At 47.8% G+C, this 27,977-nt stretch overlaps 1 protein-coding gene across 1 annotated transcript in view; it reads right to left on the reverse strand.

Annotated features, from left to right (window-relative positions):
- Positions 1 to 27,977, reverse strand: part of LOC137536229 (membrane-spanning 4-domains subfamily A member 4D-like) — a 285,896-nt gene that overhangs the window by 42,402 nt on the left and 215,517 nt on the right. The window contains exons 4-6 of the mRNA XM_068258352.1: positions 26,425 to 26,481; positions 13,556 to 13,762; positions 5,422 to 5,544 (exon numbers count right to left, since the gene is read on the reverse strand). Coding sequence (XP_068114453.1) covers positions 5,422 to 5,544; positions 13,556 to 13,762; positions 26,425 to 26,481 — 387 coding nt within the window. The remainder of the gene's footprint in view (positions 1 to 5,421; positions 5,545 to 13,555; positions 13,763 to 26,424; positions 26,482 to 27,977) is intronic.

Below are 27,977 nucleotides of genomic sequence, written 5' to 3' on the forward strand. Positions count from 1 at the left end.
CACTGCCATTTCCACTGTCATCAGCCGCCCCCCAACTAACAATATCCTCACCAACTACCCCTCAGCGCTACATACACAGGAATCAGCACCCTCCTGTGCCATTTGTCATCCATCCCCCCCCCATCATAACAAAAGAATGCATCTCTTGCTGAAAGGCTAGTGATCCCTCTGTACAGCTGCTGTCTCTGAATTTTCCCCTGAGAGATTGTGTCAAAATCCCAGACGGGCGACAATTATTGCGTGTTACGGGAAACCTAAGGACTATCCAGAGGCGTCCCACTAAGGGAATATCTATATACAAATAATACCTAAGGTATCTATTTATACATTTATTTTTGAGAACAAAAACCAAAGGGGTACTGTTTAAGCTATCCCTTTGGTTTTTGCTCTAATAAATGTATTTTTGTTCACTGCAGGCTTGCTTAAAGGCCCACACCCACTATGCAATTTTTCCAATGACAGGCAATTTTGTGAGTGACAAGTAATCGTTTCTGCGATCAAGCGACGTTGGTACAGACGCGTGATTACGCGAGGGACGTTTGGAGATGTGCGGTGATAACGTCCATCACAGCAGATCAGATCTTTAAGATCCTTGGCGACTCCACTCAAAGTATTGTGATCGCTTGACTTTCCGTTCGCATCTGTCGTGTGCCATCATGTGTACCACCCGCAGGGAGATTGATCGGGGACGTTCGTCATCAAGGGGCATCACTGGGATCCATCTTCCTGGGTTGTCAGGTGAGTATTCCGCTTAATGTGTACCTGAGGCAAAACGACCACAAGGATTTATACTTACCTGGGGCTTCTTCCAGCCCCCTGTAGTCAGTTAGCTCCTTTGCTGTCCTCCCGACTCCCCCAGAGTTACTGTCGTCAGGCCTTTAAATTTATCAAGTCGACTGAGTCACAGACCACTGCGCATTCACGTTCTTGGCTGTGTGCACTATGTGATTGTGCTCCTATTGCAGGGAACATATTGTGCATGGACAGTTCACAAAGATGTTCATTGCACTTATGCAAAACAATTCTGTTTACGACTCCACCATGGCAGAATGGAGGGGACCACAACGGACTACAGGGGGCTGGAAGCAGTTTAGGTAAGCATAAATACTTGTGGTCATTTTGTTTGTCAGCCAGGCTTACTTTAAAGGTTGAAGAGTGAGTGAGTTTGTGTGTGGGTTACAACACAGGCAGGGGAAACTGAAAATCAGAGCTTTCTCCTTCATTCACACACTAAGGGCTGGTTTGCAGCCGCTTGGTCAATGTATCTCAATGGGGTGGTGCACACCAGAGCGGGAGGCGTTTTGCAGAAACGCATACTCCCAGGCTGCTGCAGATTTTGGATTGCGGAGGCGTTTCTGCCTCCAATGTAAAGTATAGGAAAAACGCAAACCGCTCTGAAAAACGGCAGTTTAGAGCGGTTTTGCAGGCATTTTTGTTACAGAAGCTGTTCAGTAACAGCTTTACTGTAACAATATATGAAATCTACTACACCAAAAACAATTCACAAAACCGCAAAATGCTAGCTGAAATGCTACAGAAAAATAAGAGAAAGCGTTTCAAAATCTGCTAGCATTTTGCGGATCTGCTAGCGGGTTTTGGTGTGCACCGGGCCTTTATGTCAGTCCCAGCAGCCAGGCAACTGCAAGACCTCTAATCTCCTCTGATGACGGGTGTAAAGATTGCAAAGATTAGACTTCTGAGCAACTGGCCAACTGTACCTGGCTGCAGACAGCCTGCTGAGAGCTAATTAGTAGAAGGGAGAGAGATCGCAAGCACAGGGGATGAAGGTGACAGTGGAGCTAATGTACATTGAATTGTGGAGGATTTAATGCAGAACGGCTGCAGACACAGACAGCATGGACTGCTCTTCTTTCCACTCACTTGCTTCAATGCGTGCCCTGCAAGCAGCTGACCAGAAGTTTGTGAAGAGGGTGGAGGGAGAGCTGAAGAGACACACTGTTACAGCAGGCTAAGCTGCAATGACCATGCAGCTGCTGCTGGCTTTGCCAATATGCTTCTCTCCGCTCTCCCTCTTTTCCGGTTTGTTTGCTTCCTGTATTTAGACGCCAGCTGCCCTGCCTGCATACATGCACAGATTTCAATATGCGCACTGCGCAGCCTAGCAGGCGGCTGTGAATGGATGGGCGATATCTAGCATGTGTGTGTAATGGTGTGGACGGCTCTCCACACAGCGCCCTTTGCATCGCCCCACCCTAGTCCTCTGCCTTGGGTGCCTGCCCAGAAATCCGGCCCTGCATACAGGTGCACTGAAAAGGTGTGCTGAATGTGCTGGGCCTGGCACAGTATAGCAATCAGCAAGGGCCAGCTGCGACAGACAGGGTTGTATATGCAGTGCCAGTGAGCCACAAAAAAAAAAAAAAACACATCACAAGAACATTAACTCTCAAAAGAGCTGTTTTGGTGGTGCTTTTCAGCAACACATATCAGCAAGCAAACTAATGGCCCATACTCACGGGCTACAATTGTCGCCGCAACACGCGCCGTCGCACGGGCGCGCACCCTGAACTGTCGCCCGTCGCTGATGTCGCCAGGCGATTGAACTGCTCAATCGCCTGGCGACAGTCGCCGCCGCAACTCCGCCACAACTGGCGCTAGTCCGCGTGAGTACGCGGACTAGCGACAGCAACCTCCATTGAAGTATACGGAGCTTCCGGCGGGGGGAGGAGGAACGTCGGCGACAGCTTCCGTCGCGCCGCTGGTCCCTCTTCCGCGTGTGTACACGGAGGGACCTGGCGAGGAGCTGTCGCAGGCCTGTCGCCCACACGCTCACGTGTGCTGGCGACAGGCCCTAAAAGTTGCCCGTGAGTATGGGCCATAACAAGAGCGTAGCTAAGCTTTCCCTATCTCTGCAGCAACCTCTCTCCCTTCTCTCACTAAAACAGCAGCACACAGAGTGAGAACTTGGCCGACACTGCTGCCTTTTATAAGGGGGGGCTCCAGGAACTGTGATGTAGAGGGTCAAAGTTTAGCCCAATGATGTGGTATAGGGGGCGGGTCGAACTCGCTAAAGATTTGCAAATCGCTTCGAACGCAAACCCGCTGAATTTGCGAAAACAAGTTTGCCGGCGAACCGTTCGCTCCATCTCTATGGGTGAGGAGAGTGGAGGGCGCTACTAGGTGGAGAGCAGGGTGCCACTAGGTGGGGAGAAGGGGTAAGCAGGCTGCCATTGGGTGGGAAGGTGGGCAGAGGAGGGTGCCACTGGGTGGGGAGGAGCGGAGAGGAGGGTGCCACTGGGTGGGGAGGATGGTGCCACTGGGTGGGTAGAGGGTGCCACTGGGTGGGGAGTAAGGGAGAGGAGGGTATAACTCGGGTGGGAAGAGGGTGACACTGGATGAGGAAAAGGGAAGAAGAGGGTGCCACTGTATGACAGGAAGTGCCACTGATTGTTTAGGAGGGTGCCACTGGGTAGGGAGAAGGGGACAAGAGGGTGCAACCATGTGGGGGGAGGGGGGTGCCACTATGTGGGAAAAATGGTGCTACTGGGTGGGGGGAGAGGAGGGTGCCACTGGGTAGAAGGGCAGAGGAGGGTGCCACTGGGTGGTATTGAGGGTGCCTCTGGGTGAGGAGGGTGCCACTGGGTGGTGAGGAGGGCAGAGGAGGGTACCTCTGGGTGGGGAGGGTGCCACTGGGTGGGGAGGAGGGTACATAGGGAGGAGGGCAGAGGAGGGTGCCACTGGGAAGTATGGAGAGTGCCACTGGGTGGTAAGGGTGCCACTGGGTGGGGAGGAGGGGAGAGGAGGGTGCCACTGGGTGGGGAGGAGAGTGCCACTGGGTGGTATGTAGGATGCCCCTGAGTGGGGAGGGTGCCACTGGGTGGAGAGGAGAGTACCCCTGAGTGGGGAGGAAGAGGTGCCACTGTGTGGGCACTGTATTGCCCTCCTGTGGCCTTTGCAGTGCCTTAAGTAAGCTGGGGATTCAGGGAGGGGGGCCAACATCATTCCTCCCTCCATGGGCCCCCCTCCTGTGTATTCCTCCAGAGTTCAGGCGCAGTGGTGTGTTTACCTGTCACCTGCTGCATGCTTCCCAGCTGGCGGCTTCTTTCTACTTCCTGTTAGGAAATGGGAAACAGTGGCCCGGCTTCTGTGTTCAGTTGCCTTGGCAACGGTGACACTAGACAGTTCCAAAAACTGCTTTTAAACAGCGGAGGGACAGTGTGAGTGTATGTGGGCCAATATGCAGGCTCAAGCATACTGTTTGATGCACTAGAGCCTTGGCTAGGGGCCCCATAGCAGATGCTCTAGCTGCTATCGCTATGGTTATCCCTACACCTGTGCTTCACAAGCAACAAAAACTCAGTATCAAACCCTTATTAACTCTTAAAGCGGATCCGAGATGAAAAACTAACTATAACAAGTAACTTGTCTATATATCTTATCTAAAGTTTAGATAGTTTACACAGCAAATCTAGCTGCAAACAGCTTTAATAGAAAATTATTATTTCTTTCTGTGATACAATGACAGCAGCCATGTTGTTTGTAAACATTACACAGAGGCAGGCTTAAGTGTATCTTGATCACTAAGCCTGTGAAAAAACATAATCCCCCCTCCTCCCTCCTCCCCTCTGCCTCTGAAATCAATGGCTAGTAACACCTCCTCCTGCCCAGACTGAGCTCCCATGAGCCCTTGCTACTGCCAAGGCTCTCTGAAAACCTGTGGGCATGGTTTATTAAGTTTATAGGGAATTAGAGTATTAAAACAAAAATGTATTTGGCTTTTAGGAATGCTCTATAAACAACAGGAAAGGAACACAATTATGCAATAAGGTAAAAGTTCACCTCGGATCCACTTTAAAGTGGATCCGAGATGAAAAACTAACTATAACAAGCAACTTGTCTATATATCTTATCTAAAGTTTAGATAGTTTACACAGCATATCTAGCTGCAAACAGCTTCAAAAGTTTATGATTATTTATTCCTGTGATACAATGAGGGCAGCCATGTTCTGTTTGTCACATTGTCACAGGCTGAGGGCTGGAGATGCTATCAGCTTGCCTGTGTGTAAATTCAGTCCCCTATCCTCCTCCCTCCTCCCCTCTGCCTCTTAAATCAATGGCTCCTCCTCCTCCTGCCTAGACTGAGCTCCCATAAGCCCTTGCTACATGGATCTGAGAGTGCCAAGGCACTGTGAAAAGCTGTGGGCCAAGCTAGTTTAGTTTATAGGGAATTAGAGTATTAAAAAACAATATGAAAGGAACACAAGTATGCAATGACTAAAAGGTTATTTCGGATCCACTTTAGTAAACACACTCTTATTGGAAGGTGTTTGCTATCTATCCAGTGCCTACTTTCAACTGGCACTAACAAATTCAGGAATAACCAGCAAATCTTACATTTAAATACAACAATAGTTCCATTGCTCCATTTATACTTTGCATGTTTAATTTAATTATATTTCTTACCTGGGGAACTTGTGGCTGTTCTTTGCAAAGGGACCGACATCCAAAAATAGAGGTGGAAAGTGTCACGCAGAACAGCAGGACATTTGTTATAACGAGAAGAGATAGAATAATGAAGGCACCAATCTGTCAACAAAAAATCAACATAAAATCAAGACTGAATTAAGTAATTACTTAAAGTGGTTTTGTGCTAAAAAAAATTTTTTCACTTTCAAAGGATTTTATTGAAACAAATCAAGAATAAAGAACAACAATATCAAATGTGTTTCACCACAACAGAGAAATAAATCATCTTAAAGAAGCAAAGATCATATTGGTAGCATACAAATATGTAGGGCACAATGTAGGGCATAGACATAGATCAATTGGCATGAAGTGGCTACAATGTTAATCGCATGCAAGACTGGTGAAACTAAAGGGCAATTGAGAAAACAACAGTTATGGGAAACCATATGATAAATTATCAAAGGAGGCTAGGTAATCAGAAAAAAAGCAGCACTAAATTAGGTACAACAACAGGTGAGTACGATAGGAGAATAGGTCAGAGAGGACTTTAAGGGGTATGCATTGTTTGCGCATAAACTAAGGAGGTTTTGAAGTCCAACTATGTCTTCCAGGTTTTTAGGAATTGGGTTGATCTGCCTTGAGCTGAAGCGATAATTTCCTCCATGTCCTGAATTTGGTTGATTTTGGAGAACCAAAGTTTAATAGAAGGAGGGTCTGTAGATTTCCAGAGAAGCGGAATAGAGCTTCTGGCTGCATTTATTAGGTGGCAAAGTAGTGTGTTTCTGTGGAGATATATTGGGAGTGGGGTTGCATGGAGTAAAAATATCTCTGGTAGGAAGGGAATTGACATGGAGGAAAGGTGCTCAGCCAAGGAATGGACTTTTTGCCAAAAAGCGGTCAGGGAGGGGCATGCCCCAAAAATATGAAGCAGATCTCCTCCCTGGATGTGGCATCTCCAACACTCGCTGGTGAGGAGTAACTTAGCTTTGTAGAGAAAGAAAAGGGTTCTATACCAATGTGAGAGGATTTTATAGCCTTGCTCTTGGGTATTCACACTTAGGGAAGATTTGTGTGTGAAATAATAAATTGTATGCCATGTTTCCTGGGGTAGGTTTTTTTGTAGAAGAAATTCTCATTTTTGCTGAAAGGGGCCAAAGTCTCCTGTTGGGCCTTAAGAGGTAAGAAGGTTATGTATAAAGGAAACAGAGTGTCTGAGGTTGGTTTGAGCTGAGGCCTTCATTTCAAAAGGTGAGAGAGGCTTTGAAAAATTTGCTTTCCTTGACATACTATTCACAAAGCTGCAAATTTGGAAAAAGGCCCAAAGAGGGAGTTTTCCATCTGTAGTTAGGAGTGAGAGATCATCAAGTGATTTACAGTGCCCATTGGAGGAAATGTCTTTTAAAGTAATACTTCTACTGCGGAGGTTGGGTAGAAAGGAAGTGGTGTTGCCCGGAGGAAATTATGGGTTGGTGAGTAAAGGTGTGAGAGGGCCAGGGATTGATGATAAATTCTTAGATTTAGCAAGGGACAGAAAGTTTTTCAGGGATGCAATCATCAAGGGGTGGGTGAGGTTATCAACTAGAGTTCTGGTGGGGTTTGACCAGGGAAGAGCTCTCAGGTCAAGGTTTGAGAAGGCCTGTTCCACTTGTATCCATCTTTTGGCAAGAGTAGGTGAGCACCAGTCTAATATCCTACTTAGAGACGCTGACTGATGGTATGCTTTAAGGTTTGGGAGGGCGATACCTCCCTCGGACTTTGGCAGGTTAAGAATGGTAGATTTTATTCTGGGATGTTTGTGGCCCCAGAGAAAGTTTGAAAGGTGGGATTGGATGCTGGCAAAAAAAGAGTTGGGGATCACGATAGGCAGGGTTTGAGAAATATACAGGAATCTAGGTAGCAAATTCATCTTGATGGTGGCTAGCCTGCCAAACCATGAGAGGTGAGGTTTAAGTGACCAGGTTTTTATATCTTTAGTGAAGTTAGAGATTAGGGGCAGAAAGTTTAGCTGGTATAGTAAGTTTTGGTTTGCAGGGAGGCTGACACCTAGGTATTTAATGGATTGTTCTGCCCAGACAAAAGGAAAGTGAGAGGCTAACTTAGAGGCTATGTCTGGCTCTATTGAAATGTTTAGGGCACAAGATTTGGAAAAATGTATCTTATAGTTTGAGAGGAAAACCAAAATCTTTTAGCTTGTCTATGAGACCAGGCAGGGATGTCTCCGGGGAGGTGATGAAAAATAAAAGGTCATCAGCAAAAGCTGAGACTTTATGTTCAAATCCATAATTGTGGCACCTTTAATCGAAGTGTCGGCTCTGATTGAGCTTAGAAAAGGTTCCAAGATGGTTATGAAAATTAGAGGTGATAAGGGGCATCCCTGCCTGGTCCCGTTAGCAAGATCAAAAGGTTCTGAGAGCAGGCCGTTAACCTTTATTCGGGCAGAGGGGTTTAAGTATAAGAGCATGATCCAATCTAACATTTGTTGACCCAGATGCATATGTTGTAACGTAGCCTGCACAAAGTCCCACGCCACTATCGAAATCCTTCTCGGCATCCGTGGACAAGAAACATCCCGCCACGGAACGCAGAGAAAGCCAGGACTGGATACCAACTGCCCTCATCGTCCCATCTCTCGCCTCTCTTCCTGGTAGGAAGCTAACTTGGTCCTGAAGGATTCTAGCCTCTAAAATCGGGACTAATCTCATCGCTAAAATGTTAGCAAAAATTTTAATATCAAGATTTAGCAAAGAGATGGGACGGTAGTTGGAGCAGTTCTGTGGGTCCTTGTCAGGTTTATGTATGACTGACATGTGCCTCTAGTAGTTGTCTAGATGGAGTGGAACTTTTGGAAATATAATTAAATGCTTTAAGGAAATGGGGGGCCAATTGGTCTGAGAAAGTTTTGTAATAATGTGCTGAAAAACCATCAGGCCCTGGAGTTTTATTTGGTTTGGTATCTTTGACCGCCTTAGAGAACTCCTCCCCGGTCAAGGGGCAATTAATAGATGAGCGTTCCTCACTAGTAAGTTTGTTTAGTCCATATTGTAAGAGAAAATCGTCAATTGCTTTCTTTCTGTTTTTTTGTGAGGGGATTGTGGTGGAGGGGGAGGGGAGGTTGTATAGGTTGTTATAAAAAAAAGTCTAAATTGTTCCGCAATTTCCTCAGAGGCAATCTTTTTCTCACTTTACTGAGAAAGAATGCATTTTACTGAAGTTTTTGCCCTTTGTTCTCTGAGGGCTTTTGCTAAGAAAGAGCCTGCTTTATTGTCGTGTTCATAAAACACTTTTTTTGCAATAGGAGTTTACGTTTTGCCTGCAGAGCTAGCTTAGAAAGGAGCTGATTGTGTATTTCAGTAAGTTTGTTTAAATTGTCTTGCATTGGCTTGAGTTTATGCTGGGTTTCCAGAAGTTTTATCTGAGAATATAGATTGTTCAGTTGGGCTTGGTGGTCTCTTTTGGCCTTGGCTCCCAGTTTTATGAACTGTCCCCTAATGTAGGGCTTGTGGGCTTCCCACACGGTGAGGTCTGGGGTCTCTAGATTGGAGTTTATTTGGAAAAATAGAGATAACTCTTCTCTTATTGTGTCTATGTTGGACTGATTGGACAGAAGAAAGGGGTTTAGTTTCCATGAAAACTGTTTGTTGTTCTGAAGGGGCACTTTAATAGAGCAGGAAATAGGAGAATGGTCTGCGAGGATTTTAATTCCTATTGTGGCTTCTGTTAATAGGGAGATGTCTCTCTGCTGAAGGAAGAAATAATCTATCCTGGCATGTTTTTTGTGGAGGCCAGAGTAAAAAGTATAGTCTTTGTCAGACGGATGGAGGAGACGCCAGGTATCAACCAGGCAGAGTCTGTCAAGGGAGATCTTAATCTTCTTGAGGGCTTTAAAAGTTAATGAATAAGCACCTGTAGAGGAATCCAGCAGGTGGTGAAGGAGGACATTGATGTGATGCCTTTTTGTACCAGCAATATTTAATCTATTACTTTTGACATGAATTGGACCTGCTTGGAATTTGGGGCATATACATTTGCTAAAGTAACATCAAGATCTTCTATCGTACCTTGAATAATAAGGTAACAACCTTCAGGGTCGGATTTATGCAAACAGCACTTAAAATCAATCGATTTGTGGATGACTATAGGGACTCCTTTAGTTTTATCAATAGGAGAGGTAGCATAGTAATGGACTGGGTAATGCTTGTCTTTTAGTCTGGGTACAGCATTTGCTTTAAAGTGAGTCTCTTGAAAGAAGTCAAAGTGGGCTTTTTCTTTATGCAAATAGTCCAGAAACATTGATCGTTTTTCGGGAACGTTTAAACCGTTAGATTTGGAGGAGATAAATTTCCAAGACTGTGAGGGGGTATTTGGATGGGGAGCCATAATGCTCAAGAGTGCTGTGAGCAGAGATCCGACAGTAACAAAATATGTGGGATGATTGGTCACTAGCATTTAGTTGGAAAGAAGAATATGTTTAACCACTTGATGACCCAGCCTTTACCCCCCCTTAAGGACCAGCGCTGATTTCGCTGATCTGTGCTGGGTGGGCTCTACAGCCCCCAGCACAGATCAAACACCAGGCAGAGCGACCAGATTGCCCCCCTTTTTTCCCCACTAGGGGGATGATGTGCTGAGGGGGTTTTAACGCTCCTGCCTGCGTGTGGCTGGCGGGGGGGGGCACTTCAAAGCCCCCTCCACCGCAGGATTCCCCCTCTCCCTCTCCTCCCTCCCTTCCCCGGAGATCAGAGGCTGCACAGGAATGGATCTGTCCTGTGCAGCCTCTAACAGGCTCCTGCCTGTCATGTGACAGCGATCCCCGGCCGCTGACTGGCCGGGGATCGCTGATCTAGTACAACGCTGCTACTGTTAGCAGCGTTGTACAAATGTAAACAAAGCGGATTATTTCTGCTTGTGTTTACATTTAGCGATCGGCGGCCCGCAGGCTATTCACGGAGTCCCCCGCCGTGAATTGACAGGAAGCAGCCGCTCGCGCGAGCGGCTGTTTCCTGATTAATTAGCCTGCAGCCGGCGACGCCAATGTGCGTCGCTGGTCCTGCAGCGGCCACTTTGCCGACGCGCGTTATGAGTGCGCGGTCGGCAAGTGGTTAAAGGGGGAGCAAAAAGAAAGGCACAAAACACAGAAATGAGAGTCTACAGGGTAGAGAAGAAGAAAAGGAAATAAAGGGAGAGAAACCGCTTAAGAGATAATAATACAATCACACGTGAGAGAGCCTCCTGTTAAAAGGAGGATCACACTAGATTAAAAGTGATGAGGTCAGAGGGAATAAAGCCCTCTGCGGTGTGGAAAAATCGTTGTCACCTGAAATGGAAATTGGACAGAGCAGATAAAGAAAAAACAGTGACTATTAACTGTAACACAGCATGAAGTGGACCCGGTTACTTCAATATGAAAAAAACATTAACAAACAGTCCCAAACACCTGTAGGGAAAAAAGGGTTAGTAGTAATAATGAGGAACAATAATTAGGGTCATAACATTGCAAGAGTAGCAGAGATACTTTTGGTATACTACTGTCAGTATATATTTAATGCAGATCATTTCTTAATAACGGCTTAACGTAGCAGATAAATGAAAGGCCTTTGCCAACCAGGGTTAATCTTCATCACCCGAGGGTCTCAGGGGGGGTAGATTGAGAGTCCGCAAAGTGCGATTTCCTGCTCTTGGGGGTCGAGTATTTCTTGGTACTGGCTCTTACAGGGGTGTTCAGCTTGGAAGAAGCGGGAAACAGGGTTTTCAAATTTATTGAGCCCAAATCTGAAATCGGAGTTTTGTAATCAGCGTACCATAAAGGAAGTTCAGGAGTATCAATGCCTAGGGCGACACAAAAGTCAGAGAGGCCATCCGGAGAGCGCAGTGTGTAAACGCGGCCTTTGTCAATGACTGCCAGAGCGAAAGGGAACTTCCATCTGTATTTTAGACCTTTTTCTGAAAGTAGATGTAGTAAGGGTTTGAGGGGCCTTCTATTAGCCAGGGTAATGGGTGAAAGGTCCTGAAAGTTCGCAATGGTGTTGTCATTCAAGGTGATTTCTGATTGCTCTCTGGAAGCACGCAGAATCGCTTCTTTAGTTGCAAAACACTGGAGACAGCAGATAATGTCTCTTGGGGGGTCCCCCTCATTGCCCTGAGGATGAAGGGCACGGTGTGAGCGTACAAATTCAAAGAGGTTATCTTTAGGTTTGTCCAGGAGCTTATTAAAAATGGCTGACAGTGAGTCTGCAATCACATCATGGCCTATAGCCTCAGGGACTCCTCTCACACGGAGGTTACAGCGGCGGCCTCTATTATCGAGGTCTTCAAGGTGACGCTCGTGATCTATTAGCTTGTTGTTATGGGTGTATGACACTTTTGCCAGGGTTTTAATCTAGGCGTCACGCTTGTAGTCAGCTTTCTCCATGGTGGTAATGCACGCGGCTATGTCTGCCATGTCATCGCGGACCTCGGTGATTGCCACTCTCAGGGTAGCTTTAATATCATCCGAAAAGGATTTAAGATCGGCGAGGGAAAGGCTGTTACCTTGCTTTACGGGCCTACCGTACCCCTGGTCTGAGGACTCTGAGTGCGACACAGCCGGAGAGGCTGTGCGAGTCGGCGCCATCTTGGAGGCCTCCGCCGCTTTCCTTGAGGAATGCGATCTAAAGAGTTCAGGGACAGTCTTTCCGAGGTGAGAGTCAGAGTCCCTGGGTGTTCTTCTTAGTTGTCGTGCTCGGCTAGATCTGCTCATTGCAGGTGTGGGCTAACAGGGAACGTAGCTGTAGAAGTCCGGGTCTGGAGCTGTTCTAGAATGCGTCCATTCCGCTCAGGCGCCAAGCCTGATCTAAAGAATTAACCACCCTGGCGTTCTGATTAAATCGCCAGGGTGGCTGCGGGAGGGTTTTTTTTAAATAAAAAAAAAACTATTTCATGCAGCCAACTGAAAGTTGGCTGCATGAAAGCCCACTAGAGGGCGCTCCGGTGGCGTTCTTCCGATCGCCTCCGGCGGCCTTCCGTGTTTCGCTTACCTCATCGCCATGGCGACGAGCGGAGTGACGTCATGGACGTCAGCCGACGTCCTGACGTCAGCCGCCTCCGATCCAGCCCTTAGCGCTGGCCGGAACTGTTTGTTCCGGCTACGCTGGGCTCGGGCGGCTGGGGGGACCCTCTTTCGCCGCTGCACGCGGCGGATCGCCGCGCTGCAGCGGCGATCAGGCAGCACACGCGGCTGGCAAAGTGCCGGCTGCGTGTGCTGCTTTTTATTTCAATAAAATCGGCCCAGCAGGGCCTGAGCGGCAGCCTCTGGCGGTGTTGGACGAGCTGAGCTCGTCCAGACCGCTCAGCAGGTTAAACACAGCATAAAATGAAAAGCTTAAACCATCTGACTATTTTTCAAGGGACTGGTAGAGTTAAAACCCAAGCTTTTAATTGATAAACTTGCCTTGTAATACCTTGGTCACCCCAAAACCTTTGGAGGCAGAGCCTTCTGCCATGCTGCCCCTATACTTTGGAACTCCCTGCCACACCCATTCAGGAGAGCTCCATCCCTGGAAGCATTTATGTCCAAACTGAAATCCCATCTCTTTAGTCTGGCATTTATGAACATCTGACTATCTCCTCTGTAACACAGTCCAGCCTACAACCTTGTATTGATCTGAGACATAGCTATGCGCTTTGAGTCCTATGGGAGAAAAGTGCTTTGCTAATGTTATTGTATTGTATTGTATATTGTATCACTAGTTCATTTTATTGAAACTTCTACAATTAGTATACAGATCTCTGAACTCGGTATATATTACAGTGTACCATATCAAAATGTAATTTTACTGAGTTTTAAAATCATTTATTCTTTGAATTTTTAAAAACGTATTTTCTCAGAAACTACAAGGTGTTTAAAAAATGTTTTGATCTGTTCCCAAAAAAGCAAATTTTTTATTTCCTGTAATTATGAAATTACTGAACATAATTACGGTTACAAAATTAATTTAGAATTTGCCAGTACTTTTGCATTAACATTTTGCATCGTAATTGCAAATTGTCATGCGAAATTATAATTATGTGAAATTCAAACTCAACACCACTGAACAAAGCTTTCCTTCAGTAAGCCAAAGGAGTCTCAAATTTGAATTATTTACAGAATACTTACAGGCTTATAGTATACCATGTGCCATCCTCCTCCATTGTAATAGGACTGTTGATTGCCATAGCCGTTATAATAATAATAATCATTGCTGCCACTGTATGTAAAGCTGTATGAATTATAGTCTACCATTGGAAAATCAATACCATGTAAGATGACGGCCACTATGGTGAAAATTGTGCTGATGATATTCAGTGATAGAGACCCCTTCACCTGTAATGTAGGAAGGAAAAAGCCTTAGTTAAACCAAAAGTGAATGTATTTAATCAGCTTCAACATTATTTAGCTTGTCAAGTAATAATTATGTAAATGCTCACCACTAATGTGTGTTTTCTTATATTCAATAAGTGTTTTTGTGATGATGATGAATAAGCTTTTACCCTACTGCTTCCTCTCCCAGGACCTATATTTTCCTCTTAGAGTCACATCATGTTCAGAGAACCCAGCTAGGCTGATTCTTCTCTGTGTTTACAAGTCTGTATATAAACCCAGGTCACTCCTAGTAGCCTAGCCATGGATCAGGGGCGTAACAATAGGGGTTGCAAGGGATGCAGCCGTGGAGGGGGGCAGGGCCATTTGGGGGGGGGGGCAGGAGCCAGGAGGGGACGCAGCTCATGAAGGGGAGGGATGCCCACAAACAGCGGCAGGGAGGGGGGCCACTGGGCCACTCCCCCCCCTCACCTTGGGCTCCCCCATCAGCGCTTCCTCCTCTGGCATTAACTAACTACAGCAGTGTAAAGGGAACGCGGACTTACTACCGCATTCCACACTGGAGGTTCTTCTCTGTATCAGCGCCCGATGATGCTACTTCCTGATAAACAGGAAGTAGCGTCATTGGGCACTGTTACACAGAAGAACCTCCGGCGTGGAACATAGAAGTAAGTCCGTGTTCCCTTTACAGTGTCGCTGCTGTTGCTAGTTAATGCTAGAGAAGGAAGCGCTGATGGGGGAGCCCAAGATTAGGGAGAGGGGGAGTGGCTCCCTCTCCGCCGCTGTGTGTGGGCATCACTCCACCTTCATGTGCTGCGTCCTCTCTTGGCTATACTGTGGGCACCCATGCCTAGCTACACTGAGGGCACCTATACCTAGCTATACTGGGGGAAAATATGCCTAGCTATACTGAGGGCACTTATACCTAGATATACTGAGGGCACCTATACCTGGCTATACTGGGGGCACCCATGCCTGTCTATACTCGGGGCTCCCAAGCCTGGCTAGAAGCTATACTGTGGGTATTCATGCCTGGCTGTACTGTGGGCACCCATGCCTAGCTGTACTGAGGGCACCTATACCTAGCTATACTGAGGGTACCCATGCCTGGCTTTACTGGGGACACACATGCCTGGCTAAACTGTGGGCACCTATACCTGGCTATACTGAGGGCACCTATACCTAGCTATACTGAGGGCACCTATACCTAGCTATACTGAGGGCACGTATACCTGGCTATACTAGGGGTGGGCACCTATAACTGGCTATACTGGGTGCGGGCACCTATACCTGGGCTGGAGGTAGGGGGGGCCCATCCAAAGTTTCGCAGGGGGGCCCAGTGATTTCTAGTTACCCCGCTGCCATAGATTACACGATGTGTAACAATGCGTTAAGAAAGAATCACATAACGGGAGTTGTTCATATTATTCAGACTCATGCCATGATCCCACCTAAACATCACATATTTCAGCAGGGGTGTAGCTTGAATTGCCCGGACCCCATTGTTTTTTTTTATAAACACTTTGTTTATGGGGCCCCCCATGGAGGCAGATTCTCAGGGAACAGGGGGAAGGTGTTTGGCTTGGGGGCCTTGAAGGGGAAGGGAGGGTTTGTTTGATCAAAGCTGTGGCCCATGTGGTGTTGCCACTTTCCAGGCCCCATAGAGCTGTACAAATACTGTAAAAAATACAAACTCAGAGAAGCGCACGGGGTTACATTGTGAGCTTCTCTGAGGACAGGCAGTGACATGACTATGTACTCTGCAAAGTGCTGTAGAAGATGTCAATGTTTTATGAATATACAAGGTGTGCCATTTATATGGATAGACCTTAATAAAATGGGAATGGTTGCTGATATCAACTTCCTGTTTGTGGCACATTAGTATACGTGAGGGGGAAAACTTTTCAAGATGGCTGGTGACCATAGCAGCCATTTAGTGAGAGCCTGGAGCGGAGCTTGCGACTGCGTAGGGCACGGCATGATAAGGTAGCCGTTGCCCCGGCAGTACTGGGTTGATCTGGTGGGCGGGGGGCGGAGTTTAGGCGCGCGGCAAGAAGGGGTGCTTGGGTAAGGAGAAGGGGGCGGGTCATTCAGCTTCCGTGAGTGCTCAGGGAAAGAAGCTGGAAGCTGAGCGCCCGCACCCCGGAATGGACACCTTAGAGGAGCTAGTGGCACGGATCAGGTCGGAGGCTGCATCTCGCGGCCCGGCCTGGGTCCAACTGCAGCTGTCGGCGATGGGAGCCAGTATGACGGGGGAGGCTGGGGAGCCAGGTGCAGCTGCGGCGACCAGCGCTCCGACCCCGCACGTGGAGGAGAGAAGGACGTCCCGCCCACCGGACCGGCTCAGCCCTGAGCCTCCAGGTAGAGCCCAGCGCCGAGCGGGGAGCCCCAACCGAGACCCTCCGCCTCCCCCTGCTAAGAAGGCGTCAGATGGGACGCGGGGGGCTGCCGAGAGGAACCCTGAACGCCGTCAGGACTCACCAGGAGAAGGGCCGTCGGGCGGGGCAGCCAGCAGTGACGCAGCGGCCAGAAGACAGGAGGCCATCAGCCCCCGCACAGCGCGGCAGACAAAAAGGGCCCAGCGGAAGGACAACCACCCTGCGGGCGCCGCGCCACACACCGCGGCGGCCCGGTCGGGTCACAGTGGGAGCAGCGCCTCCACCAGGAAGAGCAAGTCTGGAGGCCGGGCAGCTGTGCCCAAGAAGAAAACCAGGTCCCAGCAAGGAGTGAGGAGGCAACAGCCGGAGCAGCGGCCCAGTGGCCAGGCGGCCAGGGGCAGCTCCGCTTCAGAAGCTGAGTCAGCGGTCGAGGAGGAGGTCGTCGCCAGTGGATCCGGAGTGACGGCTGGCAGGGACTTGCGTCCGGAGCAGCCAGGTGAGGCCAATATAGCTGCTGTTAAGGCTTTAGCCACATTGTTGTTGGGTATGTGCGGGGTAGCCCCTGGGGGAGCGGGAGGCACTGGGGTGGCGGGGTCTCTGCAGCCAGGGCAGGGGCAGGTGGTACCAGATGGAGGTACAGGAGTCTCAAGTGTTGTGGGGGGAGCAGTAGTGGCACCGGGGTCTGCTTGGGCACCCGGGTCGGGGGGTGTGGGGGCTGGGTCGGCAAGTGTCCTGAGCCCGCCGGCATCTCAAGTAGATGTTGCGTCTCAAGCCAGGGTCCCGCTAGCGCAAGGGGTGGTTCAGGTGGCGCCGCCGGCGGCTATGGGTTTAGTGGGGGTACAAGCGGAGACTGTGGTGCGGCAGGAGGGGTCCTCTAGCGAGGTGGCACGTTCAGACGGGGCGGGACAGGTGCGTTTAGCAGACGCGGCTTTTGCAGAGCTATATGTGTGTTTTAACGGTCTCCTGGGTTTCCACCTAAAGCAGGAAGTTAAAGAAAGGATATGGAGAGGGGAGTATGTGGAGATATTTTCATTACTTCCCCTTGAGAAGTTTAACCTGGATAAAGGTAAGCCGGACGAGAAGAAGAGGGAGGAGGAACGGCGGTACAGATTGATTCCGCGCACTTTCCAGAATTGGTTCCAGGCGTTCTCAATTCTGGCGAGCGTGATCGGGGAAAGGCAGCCTGAGCATTGCTCGGCGCTCTTCGGTTACATGGATTCCATAGGGGAGGCTCATCGGTCCTATGGGGGTAACGCATGGTTGCGTTACGATGAGCAGTTTAGGCAAGAGAAAGCAGTTCGCCCTGCGGTGCGCTGGGACCACAAAGATATAACTCTTTGGATGCGTCTCATGATTCCAGCCAGAGGTCCTCAATCCTTTCAGGCAACGGCCAGCGGATCATCTGCAGGTGGTCAGCTGGCCACCAAAGGAAAGGGCGTGTGTTGGCAGTATAACGACGGTTCCTGTCGTTTTGGCCAATCATGCCGGTTCAAGCACGAGTGCTCCAATTGCGGGGGCTCGCACACGGCCGCAAGATGTTACAAACTCAAGAGAGGCAAGCATGCAGATGCTGGGCATAAAAGGGATGACGCCAGTGAGGGTGGCAGAGATGGTGGGGTTTCTAAGCAGGTTTCCTAATCAAGAAATAGCTGAATTTTTACGTTTGGGTTTTGAAGAGGGTTTTGTTATTCCAAGCAGCTGCTCGTTGCAGTGCAGCCCTCCGTTTAAGAATTTAAAATCCGCAAACGAGCGTCCGGAAGTTGTGGACAAGAAGATAGCTAAGGAGGTGGAGGCGGGGCGGTTAGCTGGCCCCTTTCAGACCTGTCCCTTAGTTGGTCTGGTGGTGTCCCCCCTCGGGGTGGTGCCAAAGAAAGAGCCCGGGTCATTTCGCTTGATTCACCATCTGTCTTTCCCACGGGGCGCTTCCGTGAATGATGGCCTGTCAAGTGATGACGCGTCGGTTGTCTATACCTCTTTTGACACAGCAGTTAGTTGGGTAAGACTGTTAGGGCAGGGTGCGTGTTTGACGAAAACCGACATTGAGTCGGCTTTTCGTCTGTTGCCAGTTCACCCGTCCAGCTTCCGGTTGCTCGGGTGTTTTTGGAAAGGTAAGTATTTCGTGGATAGATGCTTGCCCATGGGTTGTTCGGTGTCGTGTGCGTTTTTTGAGAAGTTTAGCGGGTTTTTGGAATGGGCGGTAAAGGACGTGTCGGGCGTGCAGTCAGTCATCCATTATCTGGATGATTTTCTGTTTATGGGTCCGGCGGATTCGCCGGACTGTGCATATGCCTTGGCAACCATGAAGCATGTTTGCAACCGTTTGGGGGTCCCGCTGGCAGAAGAAAAAACGGAGGGGCCTGCTACGGTACTGAAATTCCTGGGCATCACCATCGATACGGTATCTATGGAATGTAGGTTACCGCAAGATAAGGTGGATGATTTGAAAGGGGCCATTGCGTTGGCAGTTCAGAGTAAGAAAATGACTTTGAGGGAGGTCCAGTCATTGGTGGGAAAACTGAACTTCGCATGCAGAATCATGCCCATGGGGCGTATATTTTGCAGGCGCCTGTCATTGGCGACGGCAGGGGTCGTGGTCCCACATCACAGGATTCGGATGACGGCGGATCTTCGGGCGGATCTCCGGGTTTGGCTGACATTCCTTGAGGAGTTTAACTGCAGGGCGGTTTGGATGCAGGATACGGTAAGTAATGCCGATTTGGAGTTATTTACCGACGCGTCGGGGTCCCAAGGCTTTGGGGTTTTCCTGGGGGGGCAATGGTGTGCGGCCCCCTGGGATGCGTCATGGATTGAGGCTGGTTTCACTACTAACTTGGTGTTACTTGAATTATTCCCCATAGTGGTGGCGCTGCGAATATGGGGAGGGCAGCTGGCGAACAATCGAGTTAGGATCCATTGCGATAACATGGGGGTGGTTTCAGCGATCAATAATTGCTCGGCGTCATCCCCTCCGGTCATATGTCTACTACGGCAGTTGGTGTTAGAGTGTTTGCGCCTTAACACATACGTGTTTGCAGTTCATGTGCTTGGGGTTGACAATGTGATTGCTGATGCGCTTTCTCGCTTTCAGTGGGACAGGTTCCGGGCGGCGGCTCCCGCGGCGGAAGAACGTGGGGTTCCTTGCCCATCCGCGGTGTGGAAGATTCCCTTCGGGCCGTGTCTGGAATGATCGGGAGATCGTTGTCCGAGCCATCAGCGGCAGCATACACGGCGGTCTGGAACGCGTGGGATGCTTTGATGAGTCAAGCTGGGGGTTGTGAGTCAGACGACGACAGACTGTGCTTATTACTGTATTTTTTGGGTAGGAACTTTGTGGATGGGGTGTCAGTGTCTGCGGTAGCAAAGAAAATGGCGGCGATGGCCTTTTGGTTTAAGGCCAGGGGTCTGCCAGACGCGACCAAAGATTTTAGGGTCCGGCAGGCGTTGAGGGGTTATAAAAAAGGGGCGGTAACAAGGGATTCTAGGCGCCCGGTTACGTATCAGTTGCTTGAACGTTTGTTGAGGGTGCTGCCGGACCTGTGTGTGTCACCCTACGAGAATGTCCTATTCTCTACGGCGTTTGTTTTGGCCTTTTTCGGGGCATTTAGAATAGGTGAGTTGGTGAGCCGCAGCAAGCTGGGAGTGGGAGGCATTCTCGCGCAGCACGTAACGGTGCGCAGCGATTCAGTAGTGATCCATCTGCAGCGATCTAAAACGGACCAGTCAGGCAAGGGGCGGGATATTACACTATTCCCTATTGGAGGACCTATGTGCCCGTATGGCAAGGTCATGGATTTCCAGGCGATTCGCCCCGGCCAGGCACCGGTGTTTTTATCTCATCAGGATGGGATTCCTTTGTCCCGTTTCCAATTCGTGTCGGTGTTCCGAAAATGTTTGGGATCCTTAGGGCTCCCTCAGCAGGAGTTTGCCTCCCACTCGTTCAGAATTGGGGCGGCTACCGAGGCGGCACGTTGGGGTTTAGGGGAGGAAGTCATCAAGAGGATTGGTCGGTGGGACTCCATGCGTTACAGGTCGTACGTTAGGCCCCATTTGGTATAGGTTAGGGGTGTTTGGAGTGTATCAGTTGTTGTTAGTTTGTTTTTTCTTGTTGCAGATGCTCCAGCCATCGTGTGGATTGTGGGGCACTCCTATGTTAGTAGGGGCGCAAGGAGAGCGGATGTTCGGCCGGAGGGCCGACAGCTGGGCTTTCCGAGAGCCCAGGTACGTATTCATTGGAGGGGCTTTCCAGGTATGGTGTGGCCTAGTCTTTTGCCAGAATTGCATAGTATGGCCAGATTGGACAGGGCCCCAGATGTTTTGGTGCTTCATTTAGGGGGCAATGATCTTGCCTCAAAATCCACCAGGATAATCATCAAGGAAATCAAATTTGATTTCCTCAGAATACGTGCTCTTTTTCCAGCTACGGTCATAGTATGGTCGGACGTAGTTGCCCGTGAATATTGGAGGCTGGCCATCTCCGTGCGCAAGGTGAACAAAGCCAGGATAAAGCTTAACAAGGAGGTGGCAAGATATTTTGTGAGAAATGGGGGGTTGGCCATTAGGCACGGGGAGCTCGAGGAGGACATTGGGCTGTTTCTCAGGAGGGATGGGGTACACCTCACAGATATTGGGATGGATCTCTGGGCCTTGGGGTTAGAGGACGGGATTCAGAGAGCTTTGAGGTTGGGGGCCTCAAGGGCATAAGGTTTCATGCCCTTTCGTGGTGGAGGGGGATAAGGGGGCTCCGGAGGTAGGTTATTGGATTTGTCGCGGGGCAAATCCGGTTTGATGAGATCCTCGACAGGAGGAGAGTAATTTTATGGGGCATGCAGCTGTCCTCGAGCCGAGATGCGCGGCTGTGGGCCGCTTACAAGGCTGCATGTCACTCAAGTGTGAAAACAAAATTTGTTCCAGTGGGTACCTCCGGGCCCCTGTCCCCAGCTCTCTGTTAGGAATTTTACGGGTATGATGGTTGTGTTGTTTTTGCAATTTTGGGTTATTGTTAATTTGGTTAAATAAAGATGGGCTGCTTTGGCCTAAATTAATCCAATGCCATGGTAGTCCGTGTTTCATTTATTAGGTCATGTAAGTGGGGGTCTTTAAATAAATGATTTGAGGGGTAGATAGGTTTACCTTTATCAAGTGAGAGCCTGGAGCGGAGCTTGCGACTGCGTAGGGCACGGCATGATAAGGTAGCCGTTGCCCCGGCAGTACTGGGTTGATCTGGTGGGCGGGGGGCGGAGTTTAGGCGCGCGGCAAGAAGGGGTGCTTGGGTAAGGAGAAGGGGGCGGGTCATTCAGCTTCCGTGAGTGCTCAGGGAAAGAAGCTCCCTCCCTCCCTCCCCTGTTTTGTATGGTTAGGTGGGGTTTTTGGTTTAAAGGGGGGGGGGGGGTTAAGGGACGTTTATTAGTCATTGCAGCCGGAGGGGGATAAGGGGGCTCCGGAGGTAGGTTATTGGATTTGTCGCGGGGCAAATCCGGTTTGATGAGATCCTCGACAGGAGGAGAGTAATTTTATGGGGCATGCAGCTGTCCTCGAGCCGAGATGCGCGGCTGTGGGCCGGTTACAAGGCTGCATGTCACTCAAGTGTGAAAACAAAATTTGTTCCAGTGGGTACCTCCGGGCCCCTGTCCCCAGCTCTCTGTTAGGAATTTTACGGGTATGATGGTTGTGTTGTTTTTGCAATTTTGGGTTATTGTTAATTTGGTTAAATAAAGATGGGCTGCTTTGGCCTAAATTAATCCAATGCCATGGTAGTCCGTGTTTCATTTATTAGGTCATGTAAGTGGGGGTCTTTAAATAAATGATTTGAGGGGTAGATAGGTTTACCTTTATCATGATTTTGCTATCAGTGTGTGAAGAGTGGGAGAAGAGGGTTGCATTGACAATCCAACACAATAGGCAGCACATTGAACATTTTATAAATGGTCAGAAACTTGTAAATAACTCATGAAATAATAAAGTTACGTTAAAACCAAGCACACCATTGTTTTTCTTGTGAAATTTCCAAAAAGTTTGATGTGTCACATGACCCTCTTCCTATTGAAAAAAAACAAAGTTGGATTCAAAATGGCTGACTTCAAAATGGCCACCATGGTCACCACCCATCTTGAAACGTTTTTCCCCTCACAAATACTAATGTGCCACAAACAGGAAGTTAATATCCCCAACCATTCCCATTTTATTAGGGTGTATCTATATAAATGGCCCACCCTGTATAGTAATTATCTGGTGAAAAGATAATAAAATAAAGCACCCACTGTTATGTATCAGCAAACCATAAACAATGTACTTATTTAGAAGGTGCCAACCTAAAGAAGTGGACATAACAGGTTGTCATGTGCATATCAATACCTTTTCTGCAGACCATCAGCCTGTGTCATGCATTTAGGGATGCGCGGAAATCCTGATTTCCGATTCCGCAGAAATTCAGATTTCTGCCTATGCCAATGACTGATTTTGTGGATTTCTGATCGGTTTCCGATTTCTGAGTTCGGATTTCTGATTTCCAAGTAGTGTTTTTTGGGGTAATTTTTTGCATTCTCTGATTGGGCCAATGCTTCCGAGTTCTATGATTGAGCTAAAATTACCGAGTTGTGGTAATGCAGTATTTTCACAGAAATCCAAATTCCGAGTTCGGATTTCCGAGTAGTGTTTATTTGTTCATTTTTAGCATTCTCTGATTGGCCAAATACTTTCGAGTTGTTTCTGCATTCTCTGATTGGTCTGTTGTTTCCGAGTTCTGTGATTGGCCTAAAATTACCGGATTGCTGTAATAAAGCATTTCTGCAGAAATCCAATTTCCGAGATCCGATTTCCGATCGAAAATTTGGAGATTGGAAATTTGGAAATTTCAATCCCGCAAATTCCAAATGAGCATCCCTACATGCATTGGAGACAGGTTCATTCTTAATTTCCCTTTATTTTATTTGTTTTGAAATGTCTTACTTATTTTGGGCACCTGCAGTTATCGTAAAAATAATTCTGCTTATTTTAGCAAAACAGGCCAGTAATATACTGTAGATCCTCCATGATCCCTGTTTCGGCAGAAGACTTCTTGGCCCATTTGTCCATATTTTTCTCTTGAGTTTTTTCCTAAGATATATTTTTTATCTTCTCTTTAACCACCCTGGCGTTCTGATTAAATCGCCAGGGTGGCTGTGGGAGGGTTTTTTTCAAATAAAAAAAAAACTATTTCATGCAGCCAACTGAAAGTTGGCTGCATGAAAGCCCACCAGAGGGCGCTCCGGAGGCGATCTTCCGATCGCCTCCGGCGCCCAGAATAAACAAGGAAGGCCGCAATGAGCGGCCTTCCTTGTTTTGCTTATATCGTCGCCATAGCGACGAGCGGAGTGACGTCATCGACGTCAGCCGACGTCCTGACGTCAGCCGCCTCCGATCCAGCCCTTAGCGCTGGCCGGAACTTTTTGTTCCGGCTGCGCAGGGCTCAGGCGGCTAGGGGGGCCCTCTTTCGCCGCTGCTCGCGGCGAATCGCCGCACAGCGGCGGCGATCAGGCAGCACACGCGGCTGGCAAAGTGCCGGCTGCGTGTGCTGCTTTTTATTTGATTAAAATCGGCCCAGCAGGGCCTGAGCGGCGACCTCCGGCGGTGTTGGACGAGCTCAGCTCGTCCAGACCGCTCAGGTGGTTAAAATAACTTCTCTGCAATTGAAAAAGTACCAAAAAGTAGGCGAGAAAGTACTATCAAAGTTATTTTCTTGTTTGCTGGTGGCTTAATAGGCATTTTATTGTCAAGTCGTGAAAATATTACCCAGGAGAAAACTCAGGAGAAAAAATTAATTGCAGATGGGCCCATGTGTTATCATGAAAAAATGTAAAATTTAAAATACATGTAAACAAGTACAAATAAGAAGTGTGTTTCTTCCAAAGTAAAATGAATTATAAATAACTCTTCTCTTATGTTGCTGTCACTTACTGCAGTTATCTGACGGAAATCTGGCGAAACTGATAGATGGCAGAAAAGGGGCACTGCATGGGATCACTCCAGTCGCAGTGTCCCAGGAAAAGATAACTAGCAAACATCACTAAGGTGTCTTTGGACATCTATAGCAATGTGTGATAAAGCAATACATGAATACTTTACAGAGCAGCTGTGAGCTTCATCACTGTTCTTTTCCATAATATGCTGTGGATGGCTCTGCACATAAATACTGTAAAATAAATTGAGCAAAAGCAATGGGGAGTTAATTAGTGTGATTCTTCATCCTTGTAGTTATGAATCATTTCAAAGGTTAGTAAAGGGCATTAGGAGAGATTAGGGTCCAGGTCCAGGATTACTGTAGGGGGCAAAGGGGTGAAAACAGTTGACCTTACCTGGGGCTTCTAATTGTCCCCCGCAGATGTCCTGTACCCGCGTAGCCACTCGCCGAGGCTCCGGTCCCCGCTAACGATTTCTTCAGGTATTTGCGACTTTAAAGTCACAAACCACTGTGCCTGGCACTGCCTGCACAGCCTTCTCTGCACTCCCGCTGACTTCCCCAGGAGTGTACTGTGCAGGGGCAGGCCGTACTGCACTTGCGCAGTACACTCCAGTGAAATCAGCGGTAGTGAGGAGAAGGCCACGCAGCCGCAGTGGCAAATTTCAGAAATTAACCGGCTGCAGGGACAGGAGAATCAGCGAGTGGCTGCGCGGGCACAGAATGCCTGCGAGGGACCAGACTCTTTTTACCCCTTTGCCCCCTACAGTAATCCTTTAATTTCAGGTTACAGTTGGTGTAGGTTTAACTAGTAGGGTTAGGTGATAATATTGTGTTGCTTTACGATGACAATAGGTCATAGGTTAGTTTCAGGGATGACTTACAGTTGTTAGGTAATGTTTAAAGTTAGGTACAAGGTCTGGCTTAGTGTGAAAAGCTTCCGAAAGAGGAACTGTAAAGACATATAAGGCTTGATTTACAAAAGGGTGCTAACTTAATTAGCATGCCTAAAAGCCCCTCAACACGCCTAAAGCCCTTTAGGACGCGCAAAGTTTTCCGTGCTAACATAGCGCGCAAAGTTTAGCGATGTTCGGTTCGCGCAAAACGCGGTTTTAGGCGACGTTTATTCGCACCCGGTGCAACGTTTTGCTAAACTTTGCATGCGATCAATAAAAGCTTTGGGTGTGCTAACTGCTTAGCACCCTAGTTAGCACGCCCAAAGCTTTTAGGCGTACTAACTCAGTTAGCATTAGTGCTTGGAAGAACAAAGAGAAATCGAGAGCCCAATATGGTGTAGTATTGTTAAGTTGGTTGTGGTTTAAAGCAAAATATTAAGATATACTCACAAACATGGGTTACCCATAGGTAACCACTTCAAATGCAGGTGGGGAGTATTAGAACCTGACCCCACTCAGGTTATTAAGATGTCGCTCTCTGTAGATAGGAAACGGGGTAGCACCCCTCCACCGAGGGTGGAATCAAGATTTCAGCAAGGCTTGGTGTACAGAGGCGCCAGAGTAGAATAAAAATGTTTAAAAACCGTCTAAAAGAGGGGGATGTTCAGGTGGACTTACCTCCCTCAAAAATATAGAACTCAATTGAGTCACAATATATCAATACAAAAAAACGTTTTATTTAACTCCACTTAGTGCAACGCGTTTCGCAGGTGTGGTCCTGCTTCATCAGGCAAACAGGAGTATAACTCAATGGGTCTACATGCAGAAGTGCAGAGGCGCTCACTTCTGCATCTAGACCCATTGAGTTATACTCCTGTTTGCCTGATGAAGCAGGACCACACCTGCGAAACGCGTTGCACTAAGTGGAGTTAAATAAAACGTTTTTTTGTATTGATATATTGTGACTCAATTGAGTTCTATATTTTTGAGGGAGGTAAGTCCACCTGAACATCCCCCTCTTTTAGACGGTTTTTAAACATTTTTATTCTACTCTGGCGCCTCAGTTAGCATTAGCACCCTTTTGTGAATTGAGCCCCTAGTATCATTTCATTCATTATTCAGGATACCTATGGATACCTATTTTTATGTCAATATTTCTGTTTGTTGTGTCTGCATTTCAGCAACACATCAATGTTACAGATGCTGAAAAGCGGACAGAAGTAGACACAACTGCATTAGTGGGCTCAGGCCCTGATATGTAACCCCGCTCTCCTAGTGATGCTTAGCCTAGGCTATGAGACCACACAGCCTTCTGCCCCAGAGCATTCTGGGAGGCCAGGTGTTGTTTCTGTTCATTGCACAACAAAACAAACATCCCATAGTGATGCACCTTGCCAGCAGTAAAGATGCCCCCATATGTGATAAATTAAATATAACGGTTTAAAAAAAGGAACTTACCAAGCAGACATTGGGCTTTCTCTGAGCTGCAATTGTCAAAGATCCAGCAACAATATACTGCAAATAATAGTAAGTTATGAATAAAACATGTATTGTATTTACCAAAATTAGTAATACATTGCTTAATTACATTCTGTTTTTTAAGTATTATATGCTGAATTTAAGTATTATATGCTTGAATTCGTAGGCCTCAGTTACTTTAACTGAGTTAGTTAAAAGACTTGATGTGCAGAATCGCCCTTTAAGGAGAACTTCTCTTAGATAAATAAAGACAGTTTTGATTTTCATGAGAACATTGTACTGGAACTCCCAAGGCTGTATCAGAGATATCCAGTGCAGAGGCCAGACCAGTTGGCGACGAACAACATAAACATGAGCAATTGTTATGAAAATATTCTCACAAGTACAGTAAACAATGGCCTCCTCAGAACAAGGTGACCGATGCTTGGAACATGGAATTTTCCAGGCCATGCGCAGTAAAGACTGTGCTTGCCATAATATCACGGGGTCTTGTCAGCCAATAGCAGGCGATGAGGTATTGATCCATCCCTGCTCAGATGATGTCACATTTAACTCTTTAGAGTTTAGTATAAGAAGAGATAACGAGCTCCCGGCGGCGGCTGCTTCTGACTTCTGGCTATCTAATGTATACTGGGGGAAGCTGCCTATCTAACCTATATGAGGGGGAAGCTGCCTATCTAACCTATACTGGGGGAAGCTACCTATATAACCTATACTGGGGAAACATACCTATCTAACCTACACTGGAGGCACCTACCTATCTACAGCCAAGCAAAGCCCCAGGGCCCCAGCCCAGCAAAGCAGGGCCCTCAGCAAAGCAAGTCCCCCAGCCTAACTGAGCCTCCTGGTCCCAGCTCAGCAAAGCATACAACCAAGCAAAGCCTAGTAAATCCCCCAGCCCAACAAAGCCCCCAGCAAATTGCCCAGCAAATCCCCAGCAAGTCACCTAGCAAAGCCCAAGGTATTGCGTTAGGAGTATGGTGAGTTCATAGAAGATTTTATTTTTTGTCAAAAGTTAGCGGAAAATGACACTTTGTGAAAAAACACAATTAAAATCAATTTCCGCTAACTTGTGACAAAAAATAAAATCTTCTATGAACTCGCCATACTACTAACGGAATACCTTGGGGTGTCTTCTTTCTAAAATGGGGTCATTTGTGGGGTTCCTATACTGCCCTGGCATTTTAGGGGCCCTAAACCGTGAGGAGTAGTCTTGAAACGAAATTTCTCAAAATGACCTGTGAAATCCTAAAGGTACTCATTGGACTTTGGGCCCTTTAGCGCAGTTAGGGTGCAAAAAAGTGCCACACATGTGGTATCGCCATACTCGGGAGAATTAGTACAATGTGTTTTGGGGTGTATTTTTACACATACCCATGCTGGGGGGGAGAAATACCTCTGTAAATGGACAATTGTGTGTAAAAAAATCAAAAGATTGTCATTTACAGAAGTATTTCTCCCACCCAGCATGGGTATGTGTAAAAATACACCCCAAAACACATTATACTACTTCTCCCGAGTACGGCGATACC

This window comes from Hyperolius riggenbachi, chromosome 10, assembly GCF_040937935.1.
Source record: "Hyperolius riggenbachi isolate aHypRig1 chromosome 10, aHypRig1.pri, whole genome shotgun sequence".
In the NCBI taxonomy this organism is placed as follows: Eukaryota; Metazoa; Chordata; class Amphibia; order Anura; family Hyperoliidae; genus Hyperolius; species Hyperolius riggenbachi.